Source organism: Sitophilus oryzae, unplaced genomic scaffold (assembly GCF_002938485.1).
Source record: "Sitophilus oryzae breed Bouriz unplaced genomic scaffold, Soryzae_2.0 scaffold_1620_pilon_pilon, whole genome shotgun sequence".
NCBI lineage: Eukaryota > Metazoa > Arthropoda > Insecta > Coleoptera > Curculionidae > Sitophilus > Sitophilus oryzae.
In genome coordinates this window covers 5,772,631-5,799,579 of record NW_022146304.1, presented here as the reverse complement: position 1 = coordinate 5,799,579, position 26,949 = coordinate 5,772,631, and the positions used below count along the sequence as shown (strand labels likewise).

Here is a 26,949-nt window from a genome sequence, read left to right as displayed (position 1 = left end):
ATTCAATCCTAACAAGCTGCCTTCTGTTGCCAAGATATGACTTAAGCCATTCGAGCCGGCACTCCCCTGTAATATACTACCTATGTTGTTATTGTACTTTGAAATTTTAATTAATTAAAACTATTTAAATAATATGTTTTCCTTGAATTTTGAGAACCACTGGAGCTTTTCTCGGTTTTCACTCTTCTAAAGTGAATTTAGTACCTATGATGCCATATGAAGAAATTATGGTTTTTTAACAAAAAAAACTAAAAAAATCCAATTTTTTTAATTTTTAATATATTTTTTCGCGACTTTCGCGATTTTTTTATACAAAAAATTTCCCCAAATTCATTAAACAAAAAAATTGTCCAAAATTTTCCAAACTTGTCACGAAATTTTAGCAGATACAAAAAAAAAATTAAGAAATATTTTCTTTTAGGGTATAAAACAGAACTAGACAAAACTGCAATAGTTTTTTTTATTTAATATTACCACCATCACTCGGTGCTCATTAATCGTTGTTTAACACTTCACTATACCAGGTGCGTCTCAAAAGTGGTACACTCCTATAACTTTATTTTTTCAGATAAAAAACGAGATTTGGTATGTTAGTATATGAGATCAATTAGGATTGATTGACGTATGCAATTGTTTTTGGTTCTTTTTTTTCTTCCTGTTTCACTGAAAATGACTACAACTTTTGATTTGTAAATGACACCTTTGGTTACTTTATTCGATAGAAAAGGACACTTTGAATAGAATGACATACATATGTCAACTTTTGACATATGTCATTTTCCATCGGATAAAGGACAAAAAATACCGAGGGTGCGATTTAAAAATCAAAAGTTGTGGTCATTTCCGGTGAAACAGGAAGTGACCAAAAACAATTGAATACTTCATCAATCCTAATTTATGTCATATACTAACATACCAAATCTCATTTTTTTATGTAAAAAAGTTATAGGGGTAAGCCACTTTTGAGAAGCACCCGGTATAAGAAACGACAATCTGAGGTCGGTTCCAAAAATTGATTTTAGACTATAACCTTGAAACATATACCATATAAAATATAGTGATTTGAAAATATAAGTGAAAATGTTTATGAAAATGTTTTTCTTGGCTTTTAGAAGTAACTATACAAGGTCTTAGTATAGGAAACTTTTCTAAAGTTTATTTTAAATTATTTATGAAAATTACTCTCCCTGAAAATTAAATTCCTTTCTTTAACGGATTTGAAAGTTTTAACAGGCTGTCACTCTCAGGTGTTGTAAACTGTGTAAAAGTTAGTCGGTAAAGTAACTATAACATGCATACATAAAACATTAAGCCGAATGTCGATATTGTTTCGGCTTTGTTTGTGTGTTCGTTTAATATTCGCATGTTTGCAACATATTCGCATATTATTTTAGGAAATAAAATTAATTTGTTTAACTCTATTTAATGAAGCTTTATTTACATTCTATTTGATTTTATTTTTAAATATTTATAGAATTTTACCATGACATATTCACTTCAATGCCAAAAATCTACAACTAAAAATTGTGTGATCATTATTTAAATTTTATTATCTATGGGCTTGGTGCATTCTCCGCCGGTGCTGCCACCATCGGGGAATATCGTAAACAACCGGCATATACAAATACAGGGGTTTAAATAGCGAATACACGAAAAATGTGTTATATAATTTTTAAACGTCAAGCAGAATCGTGATTACTCAATGGTCATATTTTATGAAACACCCTGTATAATTTTTTAAAAAATCTTAAAATATGTAAAACAACAAAATAAAATATACGTGTTTAAAAGTTTTTCCGAAAAACTCACCGGTTTTTAAATAAAAAATATTCTAATATTTGAGGGGTGGTTTCACCCCCTTAGAATTCGAGTTTCGAAAAATTCCTTCTTATCGAACCTCTACACCCTAAAGTCAATCCGTTTTCCAAAAATCAGCTTTTTACGTCAACTATGACCAGATTTTTCAAAACACCCTGTATACGTTTTTAAAACCCTTAAAATATGTAAAAAAAAACAAAATAAAATATACGTGTTTAAGCGTTTTTTCGGAAACTTGACCGTTTTTTAAATAAAAAAAATATTGTAATATTTGAGGGGTGGTTTCACCCCCTTGGAACTGGCATTTCGAAAAATCCCTTCTACACCCCACCTCTACACCCTAGAAGAATCAACATGTATGCCAAAACTGAGCTGTCCCTGATGTATGCCAAAACTGAACTAGTCTGTCCAAAGAGAAGATCCTTGACAGTGATAGATGTGTCTGTCATTTTAATTTCAAAGTAGTTTATTTTATTTTACAAAGAAATAAGTTGGTACAACTGGAACGCATGGCAGGATATATTTAAAATTTGATTGACAAGATGACAAGTGATTACTTCAAAATATTGTGAAAAAAACTGTATAAAACTGAAAAAATATAATTGAGTTATTTTATTTAATAAAAACGGTATGTGTTAATACATAACAAACAAGAACAAGACACTACATACCAAAAAAATATAAAAAAGAACTATTATTTACTTTCAAGCTTTATGAAACTACCCGCATTTATGATTATATTTATCAATATAACTTTTGTACAAATACAAATTTGTAATATTCCACAGGAATAAATAAAACAACATAGGTAAATAAAACAAACTATTTTATTAATAATAACACCTACCAAATTTTATACCTTAAAAGTTGATTAATTAACTTATTAATTATTACTTATCTTAATTTTTTTAAACCAGTACCTTTTGATATTATTTTTCTGCAGTACTAAAATCCATTATTTACCTATCGTGTGATGTCGATATTTTACAGCTACTCCAGTTTTTAGTATGTGTTTAGTTTGATCCTTCTACCATATACGAGATGCACTTATCTACGACGAAATGGTATACAAACTTTATCGATGGCAACTTCATTGGTGTATAAAACTTTCTGCCTGGGCAGCGAGTATAAACCATAAACTGTGCTCTGGGTCTACAGTTAATTTTCACTCGATTTTTCCTCCACTTGACTTCAAAAGACACAAAACACACGTAATAATACGAATCAAAATGCAGCATCTTCCAAAACGCAGGGTATTTAACAAAAGTTGACACAATATTCTAACCTATAATTTGGCAAGACTTTGACAAGCGTCAAAAATGACAAAAATCTAAAGGCGAGTTCATACGCATCGGCGTCCGTTTGTCGTTCATCGTTCCGTTCCGTCAAACCAATAAAATTAAAATACAATCTGTCATTTTTTAAATAAACCAATAAAACTGGTTAAAAACAACAAGACACGACGCATGACGGATTTATATTTAAACCCATCCATAGATGACTTAAGAATTATTAGAAACTTTTTTTAGTAAAATAAATAGATTGGTATGGGACGTCATCTGCTTTTCTTCTGTCATCGTCTGTCGAAATCTTACCTGAGAAAAAAAAACTTTTGAGTTTACTTACGTTGAATGTTTTGAGCAAGATCGTGATTAATCAGTGAGTGACTTAAGGATTTTTATAGATTCATTATAATAAAATTAAGTCATAAAAATGTTGTAATTATATTCCTGCAGTTTAAGTGAAAAGTTTTGTTCTTAAATATCTACTATACATATTATAAACGCGTGTTCAAATATTAATTTTGTGGAATATATATCAACATAAAACGAGATGTAATTAACGAAATATCATCGTAACAACAGTTATTTTAGAAAGGTCTAGGTTTACTTATTTCACTGAGATTTTTTGTTAAAAAAAGTCCTTTGCCTTGGGTACAGATACCGCCACGTTTTGGAAATATCTCAAAACGAAACAAAATTGAACGAGGCAACAAGAAACGCAAAAAGACGAACATGCTGGGCATATAGTCCACAATAATCACCTCGTCATATTGAAAAATAACATAAAAAAGAAATGATAATTGAAAAAATTGTAAATTGTTGGTGGCAAGTTCATTTCGTTAAATGTAAAGTTAAGGTAAAAAGCAACCCTTCGATTAACTTTGTATAATAAGCCAAATACTAAAATTTATAAAAAAAACTGAGTTTATGAATTAAAGTTGATGTATTTATATACAGTTTGATAAAAAAAATCATGAAAATAGAGCTAAAAATAAAAAATATAACACTTTAAATTTAACTGAAAATTTTTCCGTTGGTTTTTTTTTGCATCTGAGTGTATTTCAATCATTGTTGACTGGACTGTATTAAAAGTTAACATCAAGAGTTTTGTAATATCCCAATATGTATTTTGTTATGAATCATTATTCGATAGTAGAATAAATTTACGCGGTAGACCTCGAAATAATAACAAAAACACTCATCTTTTTAATATTCGCTAATATATTTCCCTATATATCCTCATAAACTACCGTTATTTCTCATCTAAACCAAGTGATTGTGCATCCCATGAATATTCAGCGTGCTGTTTTTTCCGACCTCATACCAAGGACTACTAGATATTTATTAGTAATTGTTCTTTGTTGAGTCTCTCTTTCGAAAGGTGACCTGATGATTATGCGCAGGTTTTAGTGTTATTTTTAAATAAGAAAAGATATTATGTTGACAGTTAAATATATTATAAAGAATTATATAAATAAATCACGGCGATATTTCCTAGGTAACTTGTCATACTGATTTATATTCATTAAATTTTTATAACATATTCTCCGGCTTTCGAACTGGATGATTAACTCTGTAGTACTTATATCAACAGGTGCTGAAAAAATCAGCTCAATGTCAATAAATCCTTACAAAATAACAATAATAAAGCTTGTTAATTTGTTGGTATGTATTATTAGTTTTGGAGAATAACAATTTTGAAACGAACTACGACACGATAGAAAAAAAATGGCATCTATGATGGCTGGGAAACAATCGATGATAATTTTGGCAACACAGAGAGGTCATTTCAATTTTTTTAGGAGTTAATAAATCGAAAAAATAAGGTATCAAAAATTGATATTGTATTTCATTGTTAATATACCAGAGACATGCTTAAAGAACAATATATTTTTTTTATCTCATCATAGATGGCTTAGGCGCAACGTCAAAGTTGATTTTGTCTTAGGTTATTTCTTTACTGGTTTTGTGACACTTATCTTTAATAATTAATAATTTGCATAATTAGGCGGCGATTTTTGACACTAAGTTGGTGTTTTTAAGTATTTTGGGGTAAGTTGATAATAATTTTACGTCCCGTGTATAATAGAAAATCGGATTTCTTTTAAATGTTTTCTTTCATAAGACCGGATTTTGTAACTTGTCAAATACAGGATTTATTCATATTTATTTTCGAAAGACGTTTTTATTATGAGTAATCCTTTTATCTAAAGATTAATTCCAAAAATTGGCTGCCAAGAAGTGCCAAGAACTTCAAAAATTCATTCAAACAATGTCAATAAATAATAAAAAAAAAGAATCGTTTTCTATTTAGTACGAAGGCAGTCCCATTGACGAGAAAAATACACGTCTTGGCATAAATATGATTTTGAACACAATTTATGTGGTAAAATGCGAGGATAACCTAAAACGAAAAAGAAATAAAAAAATTGAAAAAAGTTAAAAATTTTAACTTTTTCTTTTAATTCTTTTCGGAAAACTTTACCACCCTGTATCTTAAATGTTATGACATTTAAGATATACATTCATTTGAAGCTTTTTTTTAATGGGTCTAAGAATCGCCTCCGAAATACTAGCATTTCGTTTAGGAACATCCACTATATTAGTGACTTATTTAAACAAACACTTGATATAAAAGTACGATAATTTATTTTACTTATATAATCTACATCCCTTTCCGACTATCACTCAAAAAATATACGTTTCAACTTTCCAAAGCATTTATTTTTTGAACATGTATTTATTACCACCTAAAGGCTAAAGCTCCGCGCGCACTAAAGGGGTATCGGCGAGAGCGAGCGGCGCGAGCGGCACGACCGGTCGGAAAGTCAATTGTAGCCGCGCACTTGAGTCGCACGATCGACGGTCGAGAGTACGTCACCAGCATAAATTTGAGCATAGACGAGGAGAAGTTTCTTCAAACTTAATCAAATTCATTCGGCATTTCAAAAAATTATAAAGTATTATTACTATTTATATTTTTATGCAACTTTTTATATTTTATGCTTTATGATGGAAATTAATATTATTTAGATCTTAACCAAACATACACATTAATATATTTACATCTTAACAAACCACATACAATTAGTGAAATAGAGTAGAAGATGGGGCTAAAATATACTACATGACTCTTAGCTTGACCGATTTTAACAAATTTGGTATCATTCAAAAGGGTTTAATTTGTTCTTTAAAAACAAAGCTAGATATGAAAAATGGTCAAATAAAACTTCTATTTTTAGTTTTTTAATCTAAATAAGTAAAAAAACTCATTACAAACATTTATATAGCTTTTATTTTAAGTTTTTAAAATCCTTGTTTTAAGTCAGTAGTAAATAAAACGAAACTTGTGTTTACATTTTGTTTAATGATTGACGTTTCGACCAATTTTAATTCGGTCTTCTTCAGAATCTATAATATACGTATAAATAATTTTCTACGTTTGTGGTAAGAAAAAAGTATATATTAAACACATTGTTAGTGATAAAATTGTATTGTATATTATAGATTCTGAAGAAGACCGAATTAAAATTGGTCGAAACGTCAATCATTAAACAAAATGTAAACAAAAGTTTCGTTTTATTCACTACTGACTTAAAACCAAGATTTTAAAACCTTAAAATATAATATAAAAGTCAAAGAAAATTAAAAAAAGAAAAAATATATAGTTTTTATTTTATAGTACCGTATGATCAAAAGAAACGGCATCAGCGATGGCCATGAAATGAAGATCGGTGTCATTTTATATGTAAATTTATATGGGAAATGTCATCAATCGTCATTTCCCATCCAACTAGGAAAGATAGATACAACTAGGTAGATATATGTACAAATATTTTATTTAAACATAAATATTATTTTTTCTATTTGTACCTTGAACGGAGCGATCAACATAGTAACATTATTTAGCAGCTGTTAATACTAACGTCAAAACAAACCAAAAATTAAATAATATGATAAGTTTTTTGACGATATTTAAATTAGATTTCCATAATAATGTGAGATAATCAAAACGAGATGAGAAATAAATGGGTTTAATCGGAAGGTTTTCTAATTCAGTTATTGAATAAGTGTATTAAACAATATGGGTTACGTGTTTGTAAGAATTTTTTATAAAAAACCCCATATTAAGTATGATATGGTCTCGTACACTTTCGATTAATAATTCATCGAAAATGTTTAATGTAAAACCGCTCCACTAAAAACAGTCGCTCGGCGTAGACTATTCGTCCCCCTCCCATGCATTCTCTGATGTAGCCTGATGGCGCCGATACACAGTGCTTCGTCCCATGGACAAAAATCAAAAAATAAGTTAAAATTTACTAATATCTGAATATATAATTTTATACTTATAGCAATGTTCAACCATTCTGTATATTATTTTTCATAAACAGCGTTTTTGTTAGCAAATATTTTCACTAAAAATAAATTTTGCGATCATTATCTCATCAGTGAAAAGAATAACATTCATAGTAGTTCTGTATATTATGGAGTTAAACGGGTACGTACTTAATTGAAAGCCACTATGGATATTGTTAAACAAGGTATGTACTTTAAATTTATGTCTAAACAAGTTCGTGATTGTTTAGTTTTTATTTATTTTTTAAGATGATTCTTAAATGGGTATAAAAATTTTACGTTTTCAAACTTCAAAAAGGCATTTAAAAAAAACATATCAAAACATATCGTATTTATTGAATATTTTTGTTGCCATATTCATACACATTTAATTTTTGTATAGTTCACCTGCGTCTGCTTGCGACGAACTTTATTTTATAATACTTTTCAGATGGAGTAAAATTGATAAGCAATGCCGATCTGGCTAATACTTGGCTTGATCATAAGGACAAGAATTCAAAATTATTTGTATTTCAAGAAATATGTTCTTATTAGATATTGATGAACCTTCCAGTCAAATGAGACACCACTTGTGCCTGAAAAAGTCCACTATGTTGGAGCGAAACGTCGCATAAAAAAAGTTACCATCTTTCAATTTATTATAAAATCTCATACCCAAGAAAAGGAAAAAATAATATATGGATATGGTCTATTAAAGAGGTAACTATTAACATCCGAACCCCTCATACCGACAAAATGAACATTAACAACGCGAAAAAGTAACATATTAGAAAAAGATGTACAGAAATATCTTATATGTGAGGATACTTCATCTACCTGTGATTTGGATACTATAAATTTGGAAGATTCTGTCAGCAGTGATTCTCCTAAGTCAGAGTACTTACGATCTATGCATTTTGTTGTCCTAAAGTAAATTTATAGTATCTTAAGTTTTTTTTTAATTAAATATAACATTAATGTTTCTTTTTCATTAAAGAAAAACATTTTTATCTTATATTAAGCTTATATTGTAGGAATCATGTTCTAATGTTATTTCAATTCTTTTTTATCATAGGAATTTATTTAATACTTACACCGTTTTCATACTATAACTTATTATTTGCTTAGATGGAACACAGCTCCAACATTATTATTATTTATAAGATTTTTTTTTCATAAACGTGGGACTAAGAACATCATCATTTAGTACAATGAGAGTACTCATCATTTGTGTCAAATAAACCTAGTTTGAATAAATTGCTTACAATAAAAGAGAAGTTTTGGATTTTTGTCCTCTAGAGCCATATGTTCGAAGCACTGTGCGATAGCTCGAATGGCGCCGATAGCTCGAAGCGCACCGATCTAATGCGGTGCGCGGGCTTACATTTATTTCAACGTAAACTGAAAATTACGTGCCGCTCGCTCGCGCCGATACCCATTCAGTGCGCGCCCTCCTTAATCCTACTATACCTTCCGTTTCCATTCCATATCCGTTCCGTATTTTTGATTGTATTCACGCTTCCGTTCCGTATCCGTTCCATACATTTTATTGTAGAATTTATATCATTACGAAAGTTTTATTTTAAAAATTTGTATCTTTTGAAAAAGGTAATAGATTTAATTAAGAGGTGAAAGAATAAATAAATATCAGCAAAATGTTAACAACGCTGGTACAATAAATTAAGAGCTTCACATCGCTGTTTCCGATACGCTTCAGTCCGTCCGCCAAAAAAATATACGGAAGGAAAGGATATGGAACGGAAGGGAAACAGAATGGTGGTGTGCATTGTCCTATTCATTTACATCATATAATATTTTATGTAAACCGAAGGGAAACGGAAGGTAGCTGATACGGAAGGTATAGTGAGAATCAACCCTAATTCTGCGAAAATAACCTCTGTGCGATGCTCCAAAAACCCTTCTCAACTTCCTCATTGGCTTACCACTTTTTGAATCGTTACCACTTTTCGTGACGCGTGTCGTGACGCTAGTTCATGTGTCATGGGCTTGAGTTTTTACTCACAGCGCGCGTAAAAAAGTTTCACTCGTCAATAATTTACGATTTCTTAACTGTTAGAGCTTTAAAACTGCAGAAAATTTAATCTAAAAATGGTCATATTCATACACTCAGTATATATTAAGATATTATGATATTCCAGAAATGAAAATTTTATAATAAATTCACTAAACGAAAATGGTAGACAAAATTCCATTTAAAAACAACTTTAATTTAAAACTGCAGAAAATTTAATCTAAAAATGGTCATATTTCATAAACCACTCCGTATATATTAAGATATTCCTGAAATGAAAATTTTATAAAAAATTCACTAAACGAAAATGTTAGACAAAATTCCTTTTAAAAACAACTTTAATTTAAAACTGCAGAAAATGCAATCTAAAAATGACCATATTTCATAAACCACTCAGTATATATTAAGATATTATGATATTCCTGAAATGAAAATTTTATAACAAATTCACTAAACGAAAATGTTAGACAAAATTCTATTTAAAAAGAACTTTAATTTAAAAAAAAACTGCAGAAAATTTAATCTAAAAATGGTCATATTTCATAAACCACTCGGTATATATTTAGATATGATATTCCTGAAATAAAAATTTTATAACAAATTCACTAACCGAAAATGCTAGACAAAATTCCATTTAAAAACAACTTTAATTTAAAAAAAACTGCAGAAAATTTAATCTAAAAATGGTCATATTTTATAAACCACTCAGTATATACTAAGATATTATGATATTCCTGAAATGAAAATTTTAGGACAAATTCACTAAACGAAAACATTAAACAAAATTCCATTTAAAGACAACTTTAATGTCATAAGTCATAATATATTTGAATCGCCCTGTATATCTGTGAAAACATTTTTAAAATAGAATGGAAATCTCTAATAAGAAATCTAGCATACAGTTTTTTAACAGAATAAAATTACCTACCTTGGCCAAGGATAATTGATAGTAGGTAGATAATAATTATTTAGCAATAGGGGCACGGGGCAAATTTATATTAAACCAAAAAATATACATCGAAATAATATGTTATTACCCGCTATTATTATTATATGTTTATGATGCTATAATAGCAAAATTAAATTGAGTGAGCTTACCTTATTACTCTTCTCAGGATTCAACCCTTCATAACATAATTAAACTTCACTAACCTAAATAATAGAAAAGAAACAATTAAAGTAATATTCAGTCTTTTACAGTGAAAAAATAAATAAAACTCACAATAATTAAGTCTCTATTTACTCAAAATGCAAAAAATATTGTTTATTACCTGTATTTTTTACAAGAAAAGCTCCATCCTAAAGCTCAGATACCATTTTCTCCTATATAACCACGCACAATAAGTCTCATACAATGCAAAACATAACATAAATTAACCTGGAAATTACATAAAATGTGGTGTTTTAATAGAAATCGATAATTTTTTAGCGAACATCGAAAAAAATCCGTGCAATTTCGCTCAAACGGCATTGCTAGGCGGCATCGCGTCATCCACCGTATCGATATTTTCAATCGATGGTCTCCGCTGCGCGCAGTAATTCCATCGCGTTGCCATGAAAAAACCTGACGCTCGCCTAACGACGCGAAACAAATATACAATGACCCCATGGTACAAAGAATACAAGGTATGATCGATAGCGGCTCCAATTTCGTTCAGTTCGCGCATACCACCTGTGACGTCACTATGAAAATGAATAAATAAAAAATAAAGAAAGTTGACAGGAGATCTGCATTTTTGGGGTTATGGTTAAGAATTGTTTATTTTTAAGACTTTTTAGTTCATTTAATTTAATAATTACTAAAACCAGCAGTTCCAAAAATATATTTAAAAATAATAATTACCTATTAACATGGATTTGGTCGATAATAGGTAAGAATACTAAATTTATTTCTATATTCGGTATAAAATTGTTTATTAGGTTTTTAGTTTGCGATGTTTATGGTAAATAATTTTCATGTTCATTGCCTCTGAATTCACATAAGGACAGAGATGAGGATATCTATGGAAAAGTAACCACAAGAGGAATTGTTACATCATTTAAAAAATGTTGGGAAGTTGAAGTTTCCCATCGAAAAGTAGAAAATGCCAATGCAAATGAATGTATTGTAATTGTGATAGAAGTAATTCCAAGGGTGAAGTTTATTATAATTAGTGGAAGTAATTCCAAGGGTGAAGAGTTTATTATAATTAGTGACCTGTGCTTCTTTTTATATGTAGATGTTTCAGGTTTTGAGAATAAATCGGTTGAACGAAACCCAAAATTTAGAGGAAGTATTTGCATACCCAGAAAATGCCCATCAAGTATTATATAGCTCAAATTTCCTTTAATGGTAGGCAATTATTCAATGCGAATTAACTTTTTAACTGACTGAAATATTAAATAGTTTACAATATGGTATATCACTAAAAATATATTACTTTTAGGTACAATTAGGGCCCGATACATTTCAAAAAGTAGAATATTATTTTATATTAAATGAGGTATTGTACCAACAATCAATTTATATTAATACCGAAGATTAAAAAATAACAGAATAAATAGTTCTTTTTTTTATACTATAAAAATAAACTATATGTAGAATACAACAGTATTTAAAAAAATAAATAAAAAGTTATGTCCCGGCCGAGATTCGAACTCCGGTCTCTCGCTTCCTAGCCCGACTCCTTACGCACTGCTCCACAGTAACTTGCTTAGCGATAATTCAATGACGGTATATAAACAAAGAAACAGGTTTATAACAATATCTTGACGATTTGAACTGGCGCGCGGAGCGTGCTGACCAATAGCGCCTGTTATCACCTGTGACGTAGCGACCAACCTGCGCAATATCATACCTTGTATTCTTTGTACCATGCAATGACCCTTCACCGTATTAATTGTTAAAAATTGGACAAATAAATTGACTAAATTAACTTAAATAAATAAAGATTTCGAAAAACTTACCCCTTTAATATCCAAAAAAGACTCCGAGGAAGATTTTATTACAAAAATAAATCACTCAGCGCAAGTATTTCCGCAAAAAATACCATAAAGAAAATCGAAATATTTCTTGACAAGTCTCTTGCCCGGATACTTTTTCACCGCTGGCAAAATGGTTGTTATTTTGAAGTGTGCTACGATGGGATGTTACGAACCTAGAACAGACATGTGTAATTGAAGATTCTTATTTATTAAATGTAAATTTTAATGAAAATGTTCTTGTCATAGGTAAATGTTTTTAGAATGGATAAAAGGGCTTTTACGAAAAATTTGGATATTATTCGACTTAATAATGTTATCTAATAAATAATTTTCTAGAAAATCCTGGAAATTGTAAAATATTGTTTGTGGAGTTAAAATTGGATTATTTTTTATTAATAAACCTCACTTTTTTCCGAATTTTTGGATGTTGTTAGTATATAATTTTCAAAAATGTGGATATAAGTTTCGTGAATTTAATAAATTTTACATAATAGTATATTGTTTTATTAGGAGTAAAAATGATACTTTTTGTGGCGAAGCTGTGCGTTTGACATACAGGGGAGGCACAAAAAGTAATTTTTACTCCGGATAGAACATGCTATTTTGTCTCAAACGCCAGAAATATTTTTTTAAACAATTTGAAACCTATCAAATAATATAAAAATATTTAAAAGTAATACCTACCTTGTAAGTAATTATATATCGAGAAACTATGGTTACGCTCGTTGAATTTGACACTTAATGTCAGTTTAATAATATATTTTCATACTTTTGTGCTTAGGCTTGTCTATGGCTTAGGCGTAAAAGTGCTTTACTTTTATGCCTAGGCGGTAAAATGCATTTTCTATATTGTCAATCACGTCGCAAAAATTAATACTTTTGTGGCGTTTGAAAAAAAAATATCATATTTACCAAAAGAATATTAAAATAGCAAACAATTATGATTCTTTTTAAACATGACCAGGAAAGTTTGCTTCGTAGGTTTTATTAATGAACTTTTTACACTGTTGTAATGCTTATTGAGTATAGTGGGTATGTCTCAAAAGTGGCTCATCCCTATAACTTTTTTTTATTTTCTCAGATAAAAAAAACGAGATTTGGTATGTTAGTATATGACATAAATTAGGATTGAAAATATATTTTAGCTTTTTAAATATATTTTTTGAAAACTTTTAGATTTACTTATCTCTGTAACATGAGAACTCTTTTAAACAAATCTTTTTAACTAAAAGAAATAACATGGAATTTCAATAACATTTTTCATTTTATTCTCCTTCTCAGGTTAACTTCGGGGACGTAAAAATACCGAGAAACTTCGACTTTCCCAGGCCGCAGAAGATCGACAGCCTCAAAGGCGTGCACGCAATATCCTCTGACAACGTCGTCATCGTCGACGCTCAAACTTTGCTAATTCCAAACTTACATTACGATGGAGAAGCCCCAGGTGAGTTCATAGACGTACGACGACATTTTTATTAACTACTCTCAATACCGTATGATAAAAAATAGCTGAGCAATGACAATCGATGCTAATTTTCTTTCGTTTAATCTCTAGACGTCATTTACAAAAAATTGATATAAAATTTACCAAAAATTAACACTGATTCTAAATATGGAGACTAACAAAGTATAAATGGTCTCCTCCTACTCCTCCTCCTAGGTGCCTTCTCTGTTGAGGTTGGCGATTAATATGGCGTATGACTCTCTGTCCAGAGCTTGGTGAATAAGAGTGTTTCCGTCGGTGTGGGTCCAATCTCTTATGTTACGTAGCCATGATTTCTTTTTCCTCCCTATGCTACGTTTTCCATCGATTTTTCCTTCTATTATGAGCTGTATTTCTTCATATTCTGAGTGCCGCATTATATGTCCAAGGTAGGAAGTCTTTTTGATTTTAATTGTGCCTGTTAGGTGTGGACGAGTTTTCATTCTCTCTAAAACTTCACAATTTGTTGTTCTGGAGATTCAACTTATCCTCAGCATCCGACGATACATCCACATTTCAAAAGCATTAAGGCGTTTGATGTCTTCTTGTTCTAGCGTCCATGTTTCGCATACGTATTGAAGTAGGGGCCATATATAACATTTTAATGTTCTTAGCCTCGTTGGTATATCTATTCTGGGATGGCACACAAACTTCCGCATGTTGAGGAAACCAGCCCTAGCTATTTCTATTCTTCTTCTGATTTCTTTAGAGTGGTCTAGCTGGCTGTTTAATTCCCTGCCCAAGTAAATATAACTCCGCGTGGTTTCTAGATGGACGCCGTTTACCATTATGTCGGTATTTTCATTGTCTTGCGGATGTCTGTCGAAAATCATAGTTTTTGTCTTGGCGGTGTTAATCTCTAGACTCATCCTGATACTTTCTTCTGTCAGTTTGTCCATTAGGGTTTGCAGCTGGTCTTCGGATTCTGCTAATACCACGGTGTCGTCTGCATATCTTATATTGTTTATAATTTTGCCATTTATTTTAGCCCCTTCTGGACAATTTTGAAGAGATTTTCGGATTATATATTCGGCATAAACGTTAAACAATAATGGTGACAATATGCATCCCTGTCTAACACCTCTTTGTATGTCTACGTATCTTGTATTTCCTTTTTCTGTTCTGACACAACCTTTGTGATTCCAGTATGCTCTTTGTGATTTCAGTAAATGGTCTCCAGACACACAAAAATCTATTTCTAAAAAAAATACTTTTCTCGAATTTTAGACTACACCATTTAAAAATCTTTCTTAAGGCCAACCTTTCTAAGGCCCACTAGCAGTAAGCGCTATTCGGGAATAGCTTACTTTACTTTACTTTTTCGTATTCGGATTACAGTTTGTTAGCCCAGTAATGGGCTATATCCAATGCTTCCCGTTTCGCCAGAGCCGTAGCAAAGTTTCATAGGTCTTCCAGGGTACATCTGTGGGGACAGGCAGGAAAAAATTCAAACGTATTTTCATGTTTTTTTTTTAATTTTCTCCAAGAAGATATGGAAATTTGGAAAAGTATTAAAGGGATTAACCATTTTCTACTTCTTCTATTATTCCAGGGCCTCCAGTTTACGATGCATTTGTTTCATCGGTCGTCCTTCTGTCTGATATTGTGACCGGCAAACTTCCATTTCAATTTTGCTACTTCACTTCTAACATCCCTTACTTTTGTTTTACCTCTGATCCACTCATTCATTTTTCTATGTGCCAGCCTTACATGTAGCATTTGTCTTTTCATGGATCTTTGAGCTTCTGTTATCTTATCCATGTTTGATTTTGTTAGTGTCCAGTCTGGGATCGGTAAGCAAGTACAAGGAGTACACATTGATTATATACTTTGGTTTTGAGATACTGTGGATAATGTTTTGTTTTTTAATATACAGGGTTGTTCACCACATACGACACGGAGTATTGTAGCTAAACGATTAGATTTTTACATATTGTAAGTTTTAGGTTCGTTGAAGGACTATTAGAGCTACAATTTAAAAATATTTTTACAAGATATAGAGTGTACAAGTAAAAAATATTATAGTTTTATTTTTTCAAATGGAAAACCCTGTATATTATTGCATTTTGAGATTCTACGATTGAAATAAAAGTAAGTTTCATTAAGGTTTATCACACTTAAACTTTACCATTTTTGAAATATTTTCAATTATGTAAAAATGCAGTAAAAAATTTTAGGCTTCATTTCTCCAAGAGTATCAAATTTTTAATACTAAATATTTACTGAAGATTATTTATTGATCAGATATTGTGTTGCCATAATAAAAATGATACTACCTTATACAGAGTGTCCAAAAATTTATATTAAATAATTACTAGATTTAAACGGCAATAACTTGTTTAATTTAAATGGAACACCCGGTATATTTTCCGTGAATCAGATGCACATTTTATTTTTTTTATCGTCCTGTGATTTTGCGTTCTGTGTTTATTAACAAAAATTAAAGGATGTAGGGTAAAATACTGTAATAAAAAGATACACGTTTAAAACATATTTTAATTATCACAGAATTAAAACTAGATATAAATCTATAATTAAGTAACAAGAATTAGCTAGATGAAATCAAAAGCTCAAAATGCTTCATTTCCTGTTTACTGCATAAAATGAGTTTCTTTTCAAAAGATCTTTTCATTTTAAAAGACATACGTGGAGCTCTACTTCGAAAAACAGCCACAATCATTTCTCTCATGTTGTCGACAATAGTTGGTCGAGTTTTTTAAACATTGTCTTTAATATATTCTTATAAAAAAGCCCAGACTAGATAAAAGCAGGAGCATTTAAGTATTGTATTAATTGGTGAACGCACACTGTATTCACCAACTAATAGAATCATGGCAATTCTCTCTGATGTAGGATAAGTTTCTATTTTCGGAAAATTCCTGAGATTTTTTTTTAACTGATACAAGATGATAACTTGTTACTAAAGCTGAGCTAATTAGACAGCTATGTTGAAGTAATGTCAGACATATTACAGCCACCTAGATTTTATCAAATAACAAAGGTCTACCACACTAAATCATAAAAATTAAGATATCTAAAAAAATATTTATTAGAAGGGTGAGGCAACCTTAATAATATTTTGAAGAGACATGAATTCCCCATTGAATATCGTAATAATATACCGAGTGTTTCCTTTAAACTAAAAAAGTAACTTGCTTTCAAAGGTGACCAATGTTCAACATTAATTTTGCCTCACCCTGTATAATTTTTCGGGTCAGGTTTTAATTTGATTTAAAGTACAATAGTTATTTTAACTACATACTAGGCCATACCGGGTAAATTCCAATTTAGGTAGCTTTTATTAAAATTTCAAAATTGTTATTCATTTTTAGAAAATGTTAAATAAGTCAAAAACCTTACATTTCAGTCATGTACTTCCCTAATAAAAATCACCTTTATTTTTCTTCTAGAATCCAAAAATCAATTAATATATAGTGTGTTCTATTACAAAAAACACAACTTTGATGTGTAACTTTTTTTGGGGACACCCTGTAGAACTCTCTGCATTTTGAAAAGGTGCTCTGAATTAACTTCCACAAGCACAAAATTTCATATCAATATAAACTATCGTTCTCCTTGAAGCCTCCGCCACAAATTAACAACAGATGCGAAAGAACAAGATGAATGAACAACAACATGTTGAACAAGATGAAAGAACAGATGCGAATGAACAACAATGCGTTCAGGTTTCTGTGACCTTCAGAAAGAGTTCATAGACAATCCGTATCAATGTATAGTTTGGGTGAAAATAATCTGCACCAATATGTTATCGAGGCATACACAAAGGTCCACAGATTTCGAGACATACGAAAAATCAAGTCCCATTTAGCGTGTGTCGCAATTTTCACACCTTAAAAAATTAGTTTTTTATAGCTATAGCAATGCTGCAGTTGCTGTGTCGTATTCGCTTGCTGGAATGACATAGTGCGTGGTTATATGTTTCTTTTTAAAAACGCGTGTAGGATTTTTGTTGAACTTTTGAACTGTTATTTCTAAGTTTTGGTAATTTGTATATCTTATTTAAAATGGGATGCAAATGTGTTTATTTATAAGGAAAAAAAAGATATTTATAGTATAAAAAATTAATTTATTTAACAAAATTTAATTAAAAATGTGACAAAATAGTTACTTTTCTATTGGTTCTATCGGACTTTTTTCTGCGGCATAGCAACTGCAGCGACTATGAAAAAAGCTGTGTGATTTTCATAGAAAATAAGGGCACCTGTAATTCATTTGAGAATGTTATAAATCGCTAAAAGAGGCTTCAAACCTCTTGGATTTCTATTAATATTAAATAAATTTTATTAAAAATTGAACTAAAATTGTTAGTATCATTAAAAACAATTCAAATTCAAAAATTGTATCAGTCAAATTCCCTCATTTAAGGTGAATATTAAAGTAAATATAAATACAGCTCATTATAAGCTCTACTTATCTTTAAGAAAAATTTAAATCATTGTTGCAATTGGGCCTTAATGCCATTTCGAATGAACAATAGTATTAATAATGTATATTATAATAATAATAAATTTTATATCATAGTGTGTATTAAAACTACTAAAACAGTTTTAAATTGGTATTATATTAACAACCAATTTTCTCAATCAAAATATTTGTGGTCCTGAAAAGGACCTTCGTTTTCCCATGTTCGTCAAGGTAGGTAATGAGTAAACGGTAAAAAAACAGGATAATGAAATTTAAAAAATTACAAAAATTGTTCAAAAGTGCCTCCCTCTTGCATTGAACAATAACCCAAACGATCATAAAATCCCCTCCTCACATTGGATAACATATCAGGGGTGACAGTGTCAAAGGCATTAAATATTTTCTGCCTTAACTGCTCCAAGTTTTGAATTTCTTCATGGCCGTAAATTTTAGATTTTATATACCCACTAAAAAGAAATCATTCACTGAGAAGTCAGGTGAAATTAAACGTCAGTCTAAACAAAACTGTCATTTTTGAAAACTTGTCAAAATTTGGACAAACGCTAAATGGACTTGATTTTCCTATGTCTCGAAGTCTGTGGACTTTTCTGTATAATCTCACAGTAATTTAATAGATTGCTCGTCATATTATATCAGCTCGTAGGAGATTAGGAAAAAAAATGATATTTATAGTATAAAAAATTAATTTATTTAACAAAATGTAATTAAAGATGTGACAAAATAGTTACATTTCTATTGGTTCTATCGGACTTTTTTCGGCTATATAAATCTTTATTTTTTGTAAACTTTAATGCATAAAATATTTTCAATCTAATAAATAATTTAATGATGTAAATAAGAGGAAATTTCTCACATGGGTGGTCAAATTCTATAGTTTTCATTATATCAAACAGCCTCTGAATATTTTTTCAGTGCAAAACTCATCAAAATTTAATATAAATAATTTTCCAGCCTGTAAATAAAATGAACAAATTTTTCCACTTTCATGATCAAAGGCTTTTAAATGGGTAAATAATTTCGAGTTATCCAGAGATTCGGATTCTTTTGCAAATTTTAGACAAATATCACATTGATGTATTTGAAGACTCTTTTTAATGATGTAGTCAAACATAATTAAAGGCATTTTGAGTTGAAAACATTTCTCAGAGGCTGTTTGATATAATGAAAACTATAAAATTTGACCACCCATGTGAGAAATTTCCTCTTATTTACATCATTTAATGATTTATTAGATTGAAAATATTTGATGTATTAAAGTTTACAAATAAAGATTTATATAGTCGAAAAAAGTCCGATAGAACCAATAGAAAGGTAACTATTTTGTCACATTTTTAATTAAATTTTGTTAAATAAATTAATTTTTTATACTATAAATATCTTTTTTTTCCTTATAAATAAACATATTTGCATCCCATTTTAAATAAGATATACAAATTACCAAAACTTAGAAATAACAGTTCAAAAGTTCAACAAAAATCCTACACGCGTATTTAAAAAGAAACTTATAACCACGCACTATGTCATTCCAGCAAGCGAATACGACACAGCATAGGTTTCCGGACTAAACGACTGGTGTATTTACACCACTCAATAGGCGTGTCGGGTTTGCTGAGCGGTTTCCGATGCAGTCACTTTCTTTCGCATCTGTTATAGGTAATTTGTGCCTCCGCGTTGTTTGAGAGGCGCCACCCTGTTTATACTTTTCCGCCCCCAATACTTTTCCAAATTCCCATACCGTTTTAGGGTAAATTAAAAAAAACATGAAAATATCCCAAGTAGCAAATTTTATTTTATAAAGGCTGTATAAACAGCTATGTGATCATTTTTATAGGATACCTCAATTCATATAACGTGCTATAAGACCGTAATATGATAGCTTTACAACCAAAAAAGGTCCATTTTTATACAACCGTTTAGTAGTATAGAGGTTCTATAAAAAGGGTATACAACTCTTATGCAACTATTTTACACAGCGTTATATAACTATTATAAAACTAGTTTTATTGTGTAATTACGTGGTCACATCTAAGAAACAGAACAATAAAAACATTTGATCATTTAGCGAGGTAAAAGCGTATTTTATTTTTTACCGAAGAATATTAGGAGCAAATTATATTTTAAGCGTGTCGTAAAATTAATCTAGAGGATGTGGATTGTTAAAAAGGAGACTTTACTCGACGGTGAAAATGGCGGGTAGAGCCAGAAGGTACAACAAATATGTAATATAAAAAATCATTAATAGGGTTTGAAAAGTAGGGAAAATTTTTGTTGCGCCGAAAATTTTACTGGTAGATTAGGTATGTATTTGGCAAAAAATTAAAGCGCTTTAATTTCGATTTAGGTTTACGTATAAATTTAAACAATAAAATAAAATAAAATTTTCAAAAATTCTTGTTTTTAATTTAATTAAACAGTTTATTACTGTATGTGGGAATCTTATCACAAAATAGTTCTCAAAAAAAACATTTTACAATTTATTTTGATGTTTTTAATTTTGCTTCATATAATGGCGGCCATAGGCCATACAAAAATTCTGCCTTAAACATGGCGAATTATAATGCAACCATTTTATTATAAATGAATCCCTTAAATAAGTCTTTGTGGTAAAATAAAACGGTATAAGATAAATATCTATCATTACGCAGAATTTCCAGGCACTATAGAACTATTTTTGACATATTGAGATTTGTGACAAATGGATGTTGGCAAATCTCATTTGATTAGTATTTAAACTAACAAACATGATCAGGTTTTCATGGATTTATGCACGCAATGCATTTCATGCATGCCCGACGAGTGAGCGGCAACCTAAGGACTTGGAAAAACAACAATAAAACAATACAAACATTACTACAGTAAAACTTTTACATCAACGTGGCAACAATGCTTTGAAGAAGCCAGACAACCCGAGAGATTTTGGCTTTTGGGAACCCAGGGAATTCTCGGGATTATTTGCCGTAATTTCGATGAGTTTTTTCTTACATGCTCTTTATAACTACCACTGCGTTTGTTAACTTTTTTCCAACTTTGTCCAGAATTCATAATAGCTGTGATTGATTATACTCGTACGTAGATATTACTTTTGCAACAACAATAACAAAATAAATAACTAGGTATACCATTTAATTTAAAATGAGGTTATATTATACATTACCAGTTTTATAATGCAGATATTACAGCGAATTTATTTTGTTAATCACAATTTTATCATATAAGGCTATATAGTGTTGTATACAGCACCGTAGTTTAACACAATAAAACATTCTATCATACAACGTAATACAACTTTAATAAGACAAGTTTAAGTAACTATTATATGATCTTGTGACTACTAGTTATATGAATATTATAGAACTCATACATGGTGGGTATAAGAGTCTAATAAAATAATATGTTTGTTATCATATAGCATTGTCTTATGATATATCATACTAAAAGAAATTATTGTTTAATGCGTTATAAAATACGTTGTAAAAACCACTAGAAAATAGTTTAATATGACAACATTTATTAAAAAACAGAATGGTCGAAACCAAACGCTTAATAAAATCAAGCAGTCCTTAAGACAACGCTATTCGACTGTTATAAAATAATTCAATCCTTTTAGAACTTCTTTTTGCTACTTGGGATGTTTGATTTTTTTTCTAAAGATGAAAAGGCGACGGAAGAATACGGAAAATTACGTTATAAAATATCACCTTCCCATCTCCAATTGCAGCAACGACGGCTTAAAACTAGCAGCAACTATCGGCACAAGTGCCTAACTCAATCCCCGCAACATTCGAATGCGCTTTTCCCCTTTTCACCCTGGGGGGATCGACTATCTAAACCGCCGACGTGTCACCGACACGGATCTGGACTCCTAGTTGCGAAATAGTTTTCTACGAGTTTAATAATATTCAGCCCAGGGCGGCCCGGAATTCCGCCAATCCCGACAAAGTTATTCGTAACTGTCGTAAAACTCGATTTAAAATTAGCCCGCGACTCCAGATTAATTTCCAAATTTGCTCGATTTTCATTAAAAACTATATATCCTGATGCCTTGCGAAGCAAATCCCCTTCTGACACTATAGCGAGCATAAAACCGCAGAGTCTGTAAACTTATCTCCAATCGGTGAAATATTCCTAAGATTAGTGATTCCCACGAGACCAACGAGACGAGACTTTCATAAAAAAAAATATGTCTTTGATTACCTGCAATTAATATATTTGGTCCAATTTATCAGTTCTGCATCATATCCGAAATTCAGATTGTGTGTGACACAACGAAGAGTCAACGTGCAACGTGAACGGCAAGAAAATGGCAAGTAAAAAAAATTGTAAAGTCTTAATTACTAATTACACAGTCGTTCTCTTGAGTTCTCCTGCCTAAAATCTATATTGTCTTCCCTAAGATTTTAAATATAAATGATTGAAACTCATACAAGTTTACCACAATTTAAACTTAAGATAATTATTTAATTATTAAATCCATAATTATATTAAAATATAACACTTACGAAGTTACTTATTACTATAAAGTCTTGTCTCGTCTCGCCGACAAAATAAGGGGTAATAATAGGGGTGAGCCACTTTTGAGACGCACCCGGTATAATTACACATGTATCGCTAAGTAGAGAAAATATCATAATAATACACAGACATATAGATTTTATATACCTACGTATTTTTAATTAATTTTCAAATTACTTTTGTGTTACTGAACCAAAGTTTAAAATAAACTTATTTCTTTTCAGATGCTAAGTTTTGGGTAGGTCGTGGCCCCAAACCATCTCCACAAGGAATCAGAGTCCCAGATGAAAACGGCAAAGAATTACCTCTCAGAAGGTACGATGGCAAAACTGTAGTACTCACCCTACCAGGTGACTTGACTGTTTTTGATATCGGTCATTTTGGAATATGGTGCGAAGAGTTTACAGTAGACTTCGGACATATTCAGATCCCGCAAGGACTGAACATACCGCCATCTTTAAAAATGCTTGGAGTTAGTCCACAGGTAAGACGAAAGTAGTGTTATTGTCTGATACTAAAAATATTAAGTCTACTTTTATCACTTTTATCGTTGGCTTATTTACACCATATTAAAAACTATGATTTAATAGAATTTTTGTTATACAGGGTGAGTCTTAAATAAGTACAAATATTTTCAGGGCTGGTAGTTCTCGATAAAAGAAACATATTTTCTCTTTGTCATTTTTCAAATAAATCCAAAATATCCGAGTTATTTTACTTATAAATTAAATAAAAAATATATTTGCTTATATTTTGAGACCTAGTGAATTTTTTCTGCGTTCCTTGCTGTAAATTTTATATTCTACGTATATTGTCATCAAATCAAGATATTATGTTTTTTAATTAAAACTTAAAGAAAAATCCAAAAAATTTTTTTCGATTAAAAAACCTCATAGACATAGTGTTTCTGCGGTCGAAATTTAACAACCCCTAAAAATATTTGCCCTTATTTAAAATTCCCCCTGTATATAGTATGCTCTAATTTCACCAACATCTATAAATATTTGATTAAATGAAACTTAAGTATAATGAGGAAAAATTCATACATATATTTTGTAAATTTTTTGTTTGATTTATCAGATACTAAATATTTAATCTTTTTATCTGAAATGTTATAGATACGTATAAGACTGGATACGTATATATCTTCCGTATAAGACTGGTCTCCTAGAGCCTTCTGCCAGATAACAGAATCACATGAATGTATAAAACTCTTACACGCACAATGTTGCACACTGATCTATTTCTACGACCATACATAACACAAATTAAAGTTAAAGGATCTTTTTTTCTACTATAATAAACTACTGAAAACAATTACCGCATATTTTTAAAAAAAATATATTAATTTTAAAAACAAAACACAATTCTCTACATTACCTTTTTAAATATTTTTTTTTCTAAAATTATAATACTAAAATTTTTCCGGGTAAAGAGTTAGTGGAAGGCAAATAAATATATAGTTCATATCAAATAAACTTTTAGTCACGTGATTAAGCTTGACCGGTACAGTGTTGCCCATTTTTATATATTTTCTTAAATTAATTATAAATATACAAAGAGTTACATCAACAAAACTCACCTTCTTAACAGCACTTGAGGGACATAAAAAGCCATTACTACCGCTTTCTCGTTCAAAATATTCTAATAAAGTTGCGATGAGTTTTTTACGGCTATTAAGCTATCTTGTACCATTTCGCACTAAAAGAGGTTCTAAAAAGAACAATGTTCGACTGCAAAGTCTGCTAGTAAAAAATTTTAAGCATAATATATCACAACACAATCCATTTAAACCAAAAACTCGTAATACAAATCTAAAATGTCAAAACGAATGACAATGTCAGGAAATAAATAAATAAATATGACATTTTTGCAACTTGACATTTTTTGCAGCACAACTACCACCTGAACCCCAGCGAGAAATTTAAATTCCAGTTAGTCAGCCCGGTGCCGAATATGTCCACGATTGGCAACAATGAATTTAAAAATTGCGCCCTCGATTACGTAACTAAAAGTTTAATTGGTATGAAATATATGTAATAATTAATAATTACTTTGTTTTTTAAATATACAATAATTATTTTGAGTAGTGTATTTATAATATTACTAATATACTAATATTACACTTTGACAGATTACTAAATGTAATATATCTTAGTATGTAGCTTTCAGTGATGATTTAATATTGTTATTTGTTGTCGAAGAAATGTTCGTATTTTGATATTGATAAAGGTCGATTTGAAACTACATTTCTCTCTCCGTTGCTAGTTTTTACTCAGTACGTAAGTAATTTTGATACAAACTGCAAATATCAGCAGCTAAAAATATCTAAGAAAAAGTGACCAATGTCATTTTTATGGAGCCGATGTCTAGAATGTATTTAGGTATGGTCGTAGAAAAATAAACACGGTGTATGAGCGGAGCTGTTTTAAACCAAAAAAAATAAAGAAGGCTTTACGTAAAAGTGTCCCCCAAAATTCGGGGCTTCTTCTGCTCTCCCTTTGTCGAGGTATATACCATTAATATAACCTCTCTCTCTGTTGTTCCAGAAACGCCTTCAAGTTTACCCTGACAACTCGAGGGAGGTTCTGGTACAAAGGCCTCGAATCGGGGGACACTTAGAAGCAACCACATTCCGCCCACACTCCCCCCAACAACAACGTCGCCACGAACTCCCCCAAGCTCGCCAATTTAACTTTGCCACGCCACAAAACAGCCTCAACCAAGGAGGTTACGTACCCTTTAATCAGTTACAACCCCAGCCTAATCCCCAAGTGATTTACCCTCAACAACGAGCTGAGCAAAGAACTTACCACCAGCAACTACAGCCAGTTCAGTTTATTCATCAAGGAAGACAGCTGTATCCCATTCAGCAGCAATTTGTTCAACAAATTCCACAACAGCAAGTTTACCAGCAACAACAAAACTTCGTTCAGCAGTCTCAACAATATTTTGGCCAGTACCAAGCACAAAATCGGCAAGCTGTCGCATATCAGCCTCTAAATCAAATTGGAGGGAACCAAAATCAAAATAACTACCAACAATTTTTCAACCAGTACAATAAACCTAGAAATAGGTTTGATTTGACGCCTTTGCCAAGCGTTCAACAACAGTCCTACGTGCCTTTTGGATGAATTTCAAGAAACCATTAAATGAAATTGCATAAAGTTGACTTTAAACTGTAGAAAAAGTGCATATATTTGACTCAAGCTCCAAGAAATAAATCAGTAACATATTGCTACTTTAATTTCTTTTAAAATATATACATTTTCCTGGCAATTTTAAAGCAACTTTATTCTAGTATTAATATTTATTATATATTATCGTGTACATAACAGATATATATTATTCTACAGGGTGCTACAAATTCGAGGTACGAGCATTAGTATCTCGGTAACCGTAATAGATACGAACATGGTTAAATTGGGACAAAGTTGCGCTTTGGGATGTTCACCAAGATGCCATCAAAAAAGTTTTAAAAATTTCAAGGAATGCTGAGTTTTTTGGAAAAAACGGATTTTTTTGAAAATCAATTTTATTTTTTCCTCTCGTTCCTTTTTAGAAAATCAAAAAATTAAGTATTTCATATCATTGTACTCAGGAGACGAAATTCTTTCAAAAACTGACATAAAAAATGCAGGTCCGTGTATTTAAAAAAAAAAAGTTTGCCTAAGTATCTCAGAAACGATTAGCTAGTTTGAAAATCTAAGAACACTATCAGATAGCCCTAATACAGTGGCTAGGAGAATGTGCAATTCGTTTTTCCATTTTCTAAACAATAACGACAGGAAAAAATAAAATTTATTTTCCAAAAAATCAGTTTTTTCAAAATAACTCAGCAATCCTTGAAATTTTTAAAACTTTTTTGATGGAATCTTGATGAACATCCCAAAGCGGCAACTTTGCTCCAATTTAAGCATCTTCATATCTATTACGGTTTCCGAGATACCAATGCTCGTACCCCGAATTTGTAGCACCCTGTATATCGCTTTTGCTCTTTTACAAATGCTCTCTATCGTAAAAATTAGTTTATATGTTTTAGTGTTTAACTGAAACAAATTATGAGGCTCTAA

The 26,949-nt window shown here is 30.7% G+C and overlaps 2 protein-coding genes across 3 annotated transcripts in view; one reads left to right on the top strand and one right to left on the bottom strand.

The window, feature by feature from the left end:
- The window catches only part of LOC115880220 (complexin), a 983,791-nt gene extending 971,008 nt beyond the window's left edge, over window positions 1-12,783 (bottom strand). The window contains exon 1 of the mRNA XM_030897371.1: window positions 12,418-12,783. The gene's annotated coding sequence lies outside the window, so the exon portion shown is untranslated. The remainder of the gene's footprint in view (window positions 1-12,417) is intronic.
- Window positions 1-26,949, top strand: part of LOC115880211 (protein Skeletor, isoforms B/C) — a 149,263-nt gene that overhangs the window by 67,986 nt on the left and 54,328 nt on the right. For both annotated transcript variants that reach the window (XM_030897357.1, XM_030897358.1), the window contains exons 4-5: window positions 13,717-13,879; window positions 23,101-23,360. In XM_030897357.1, the coding sequence (XP_030753217.1) occupies window positions 13,717-13,879; window positions 23,101-23,360 (423 nt within the window). The remainder of the gene's footprint in view (window positions 1-13,716; window positions 13,880-23,100; window positions 23,361-26,949) is intronic.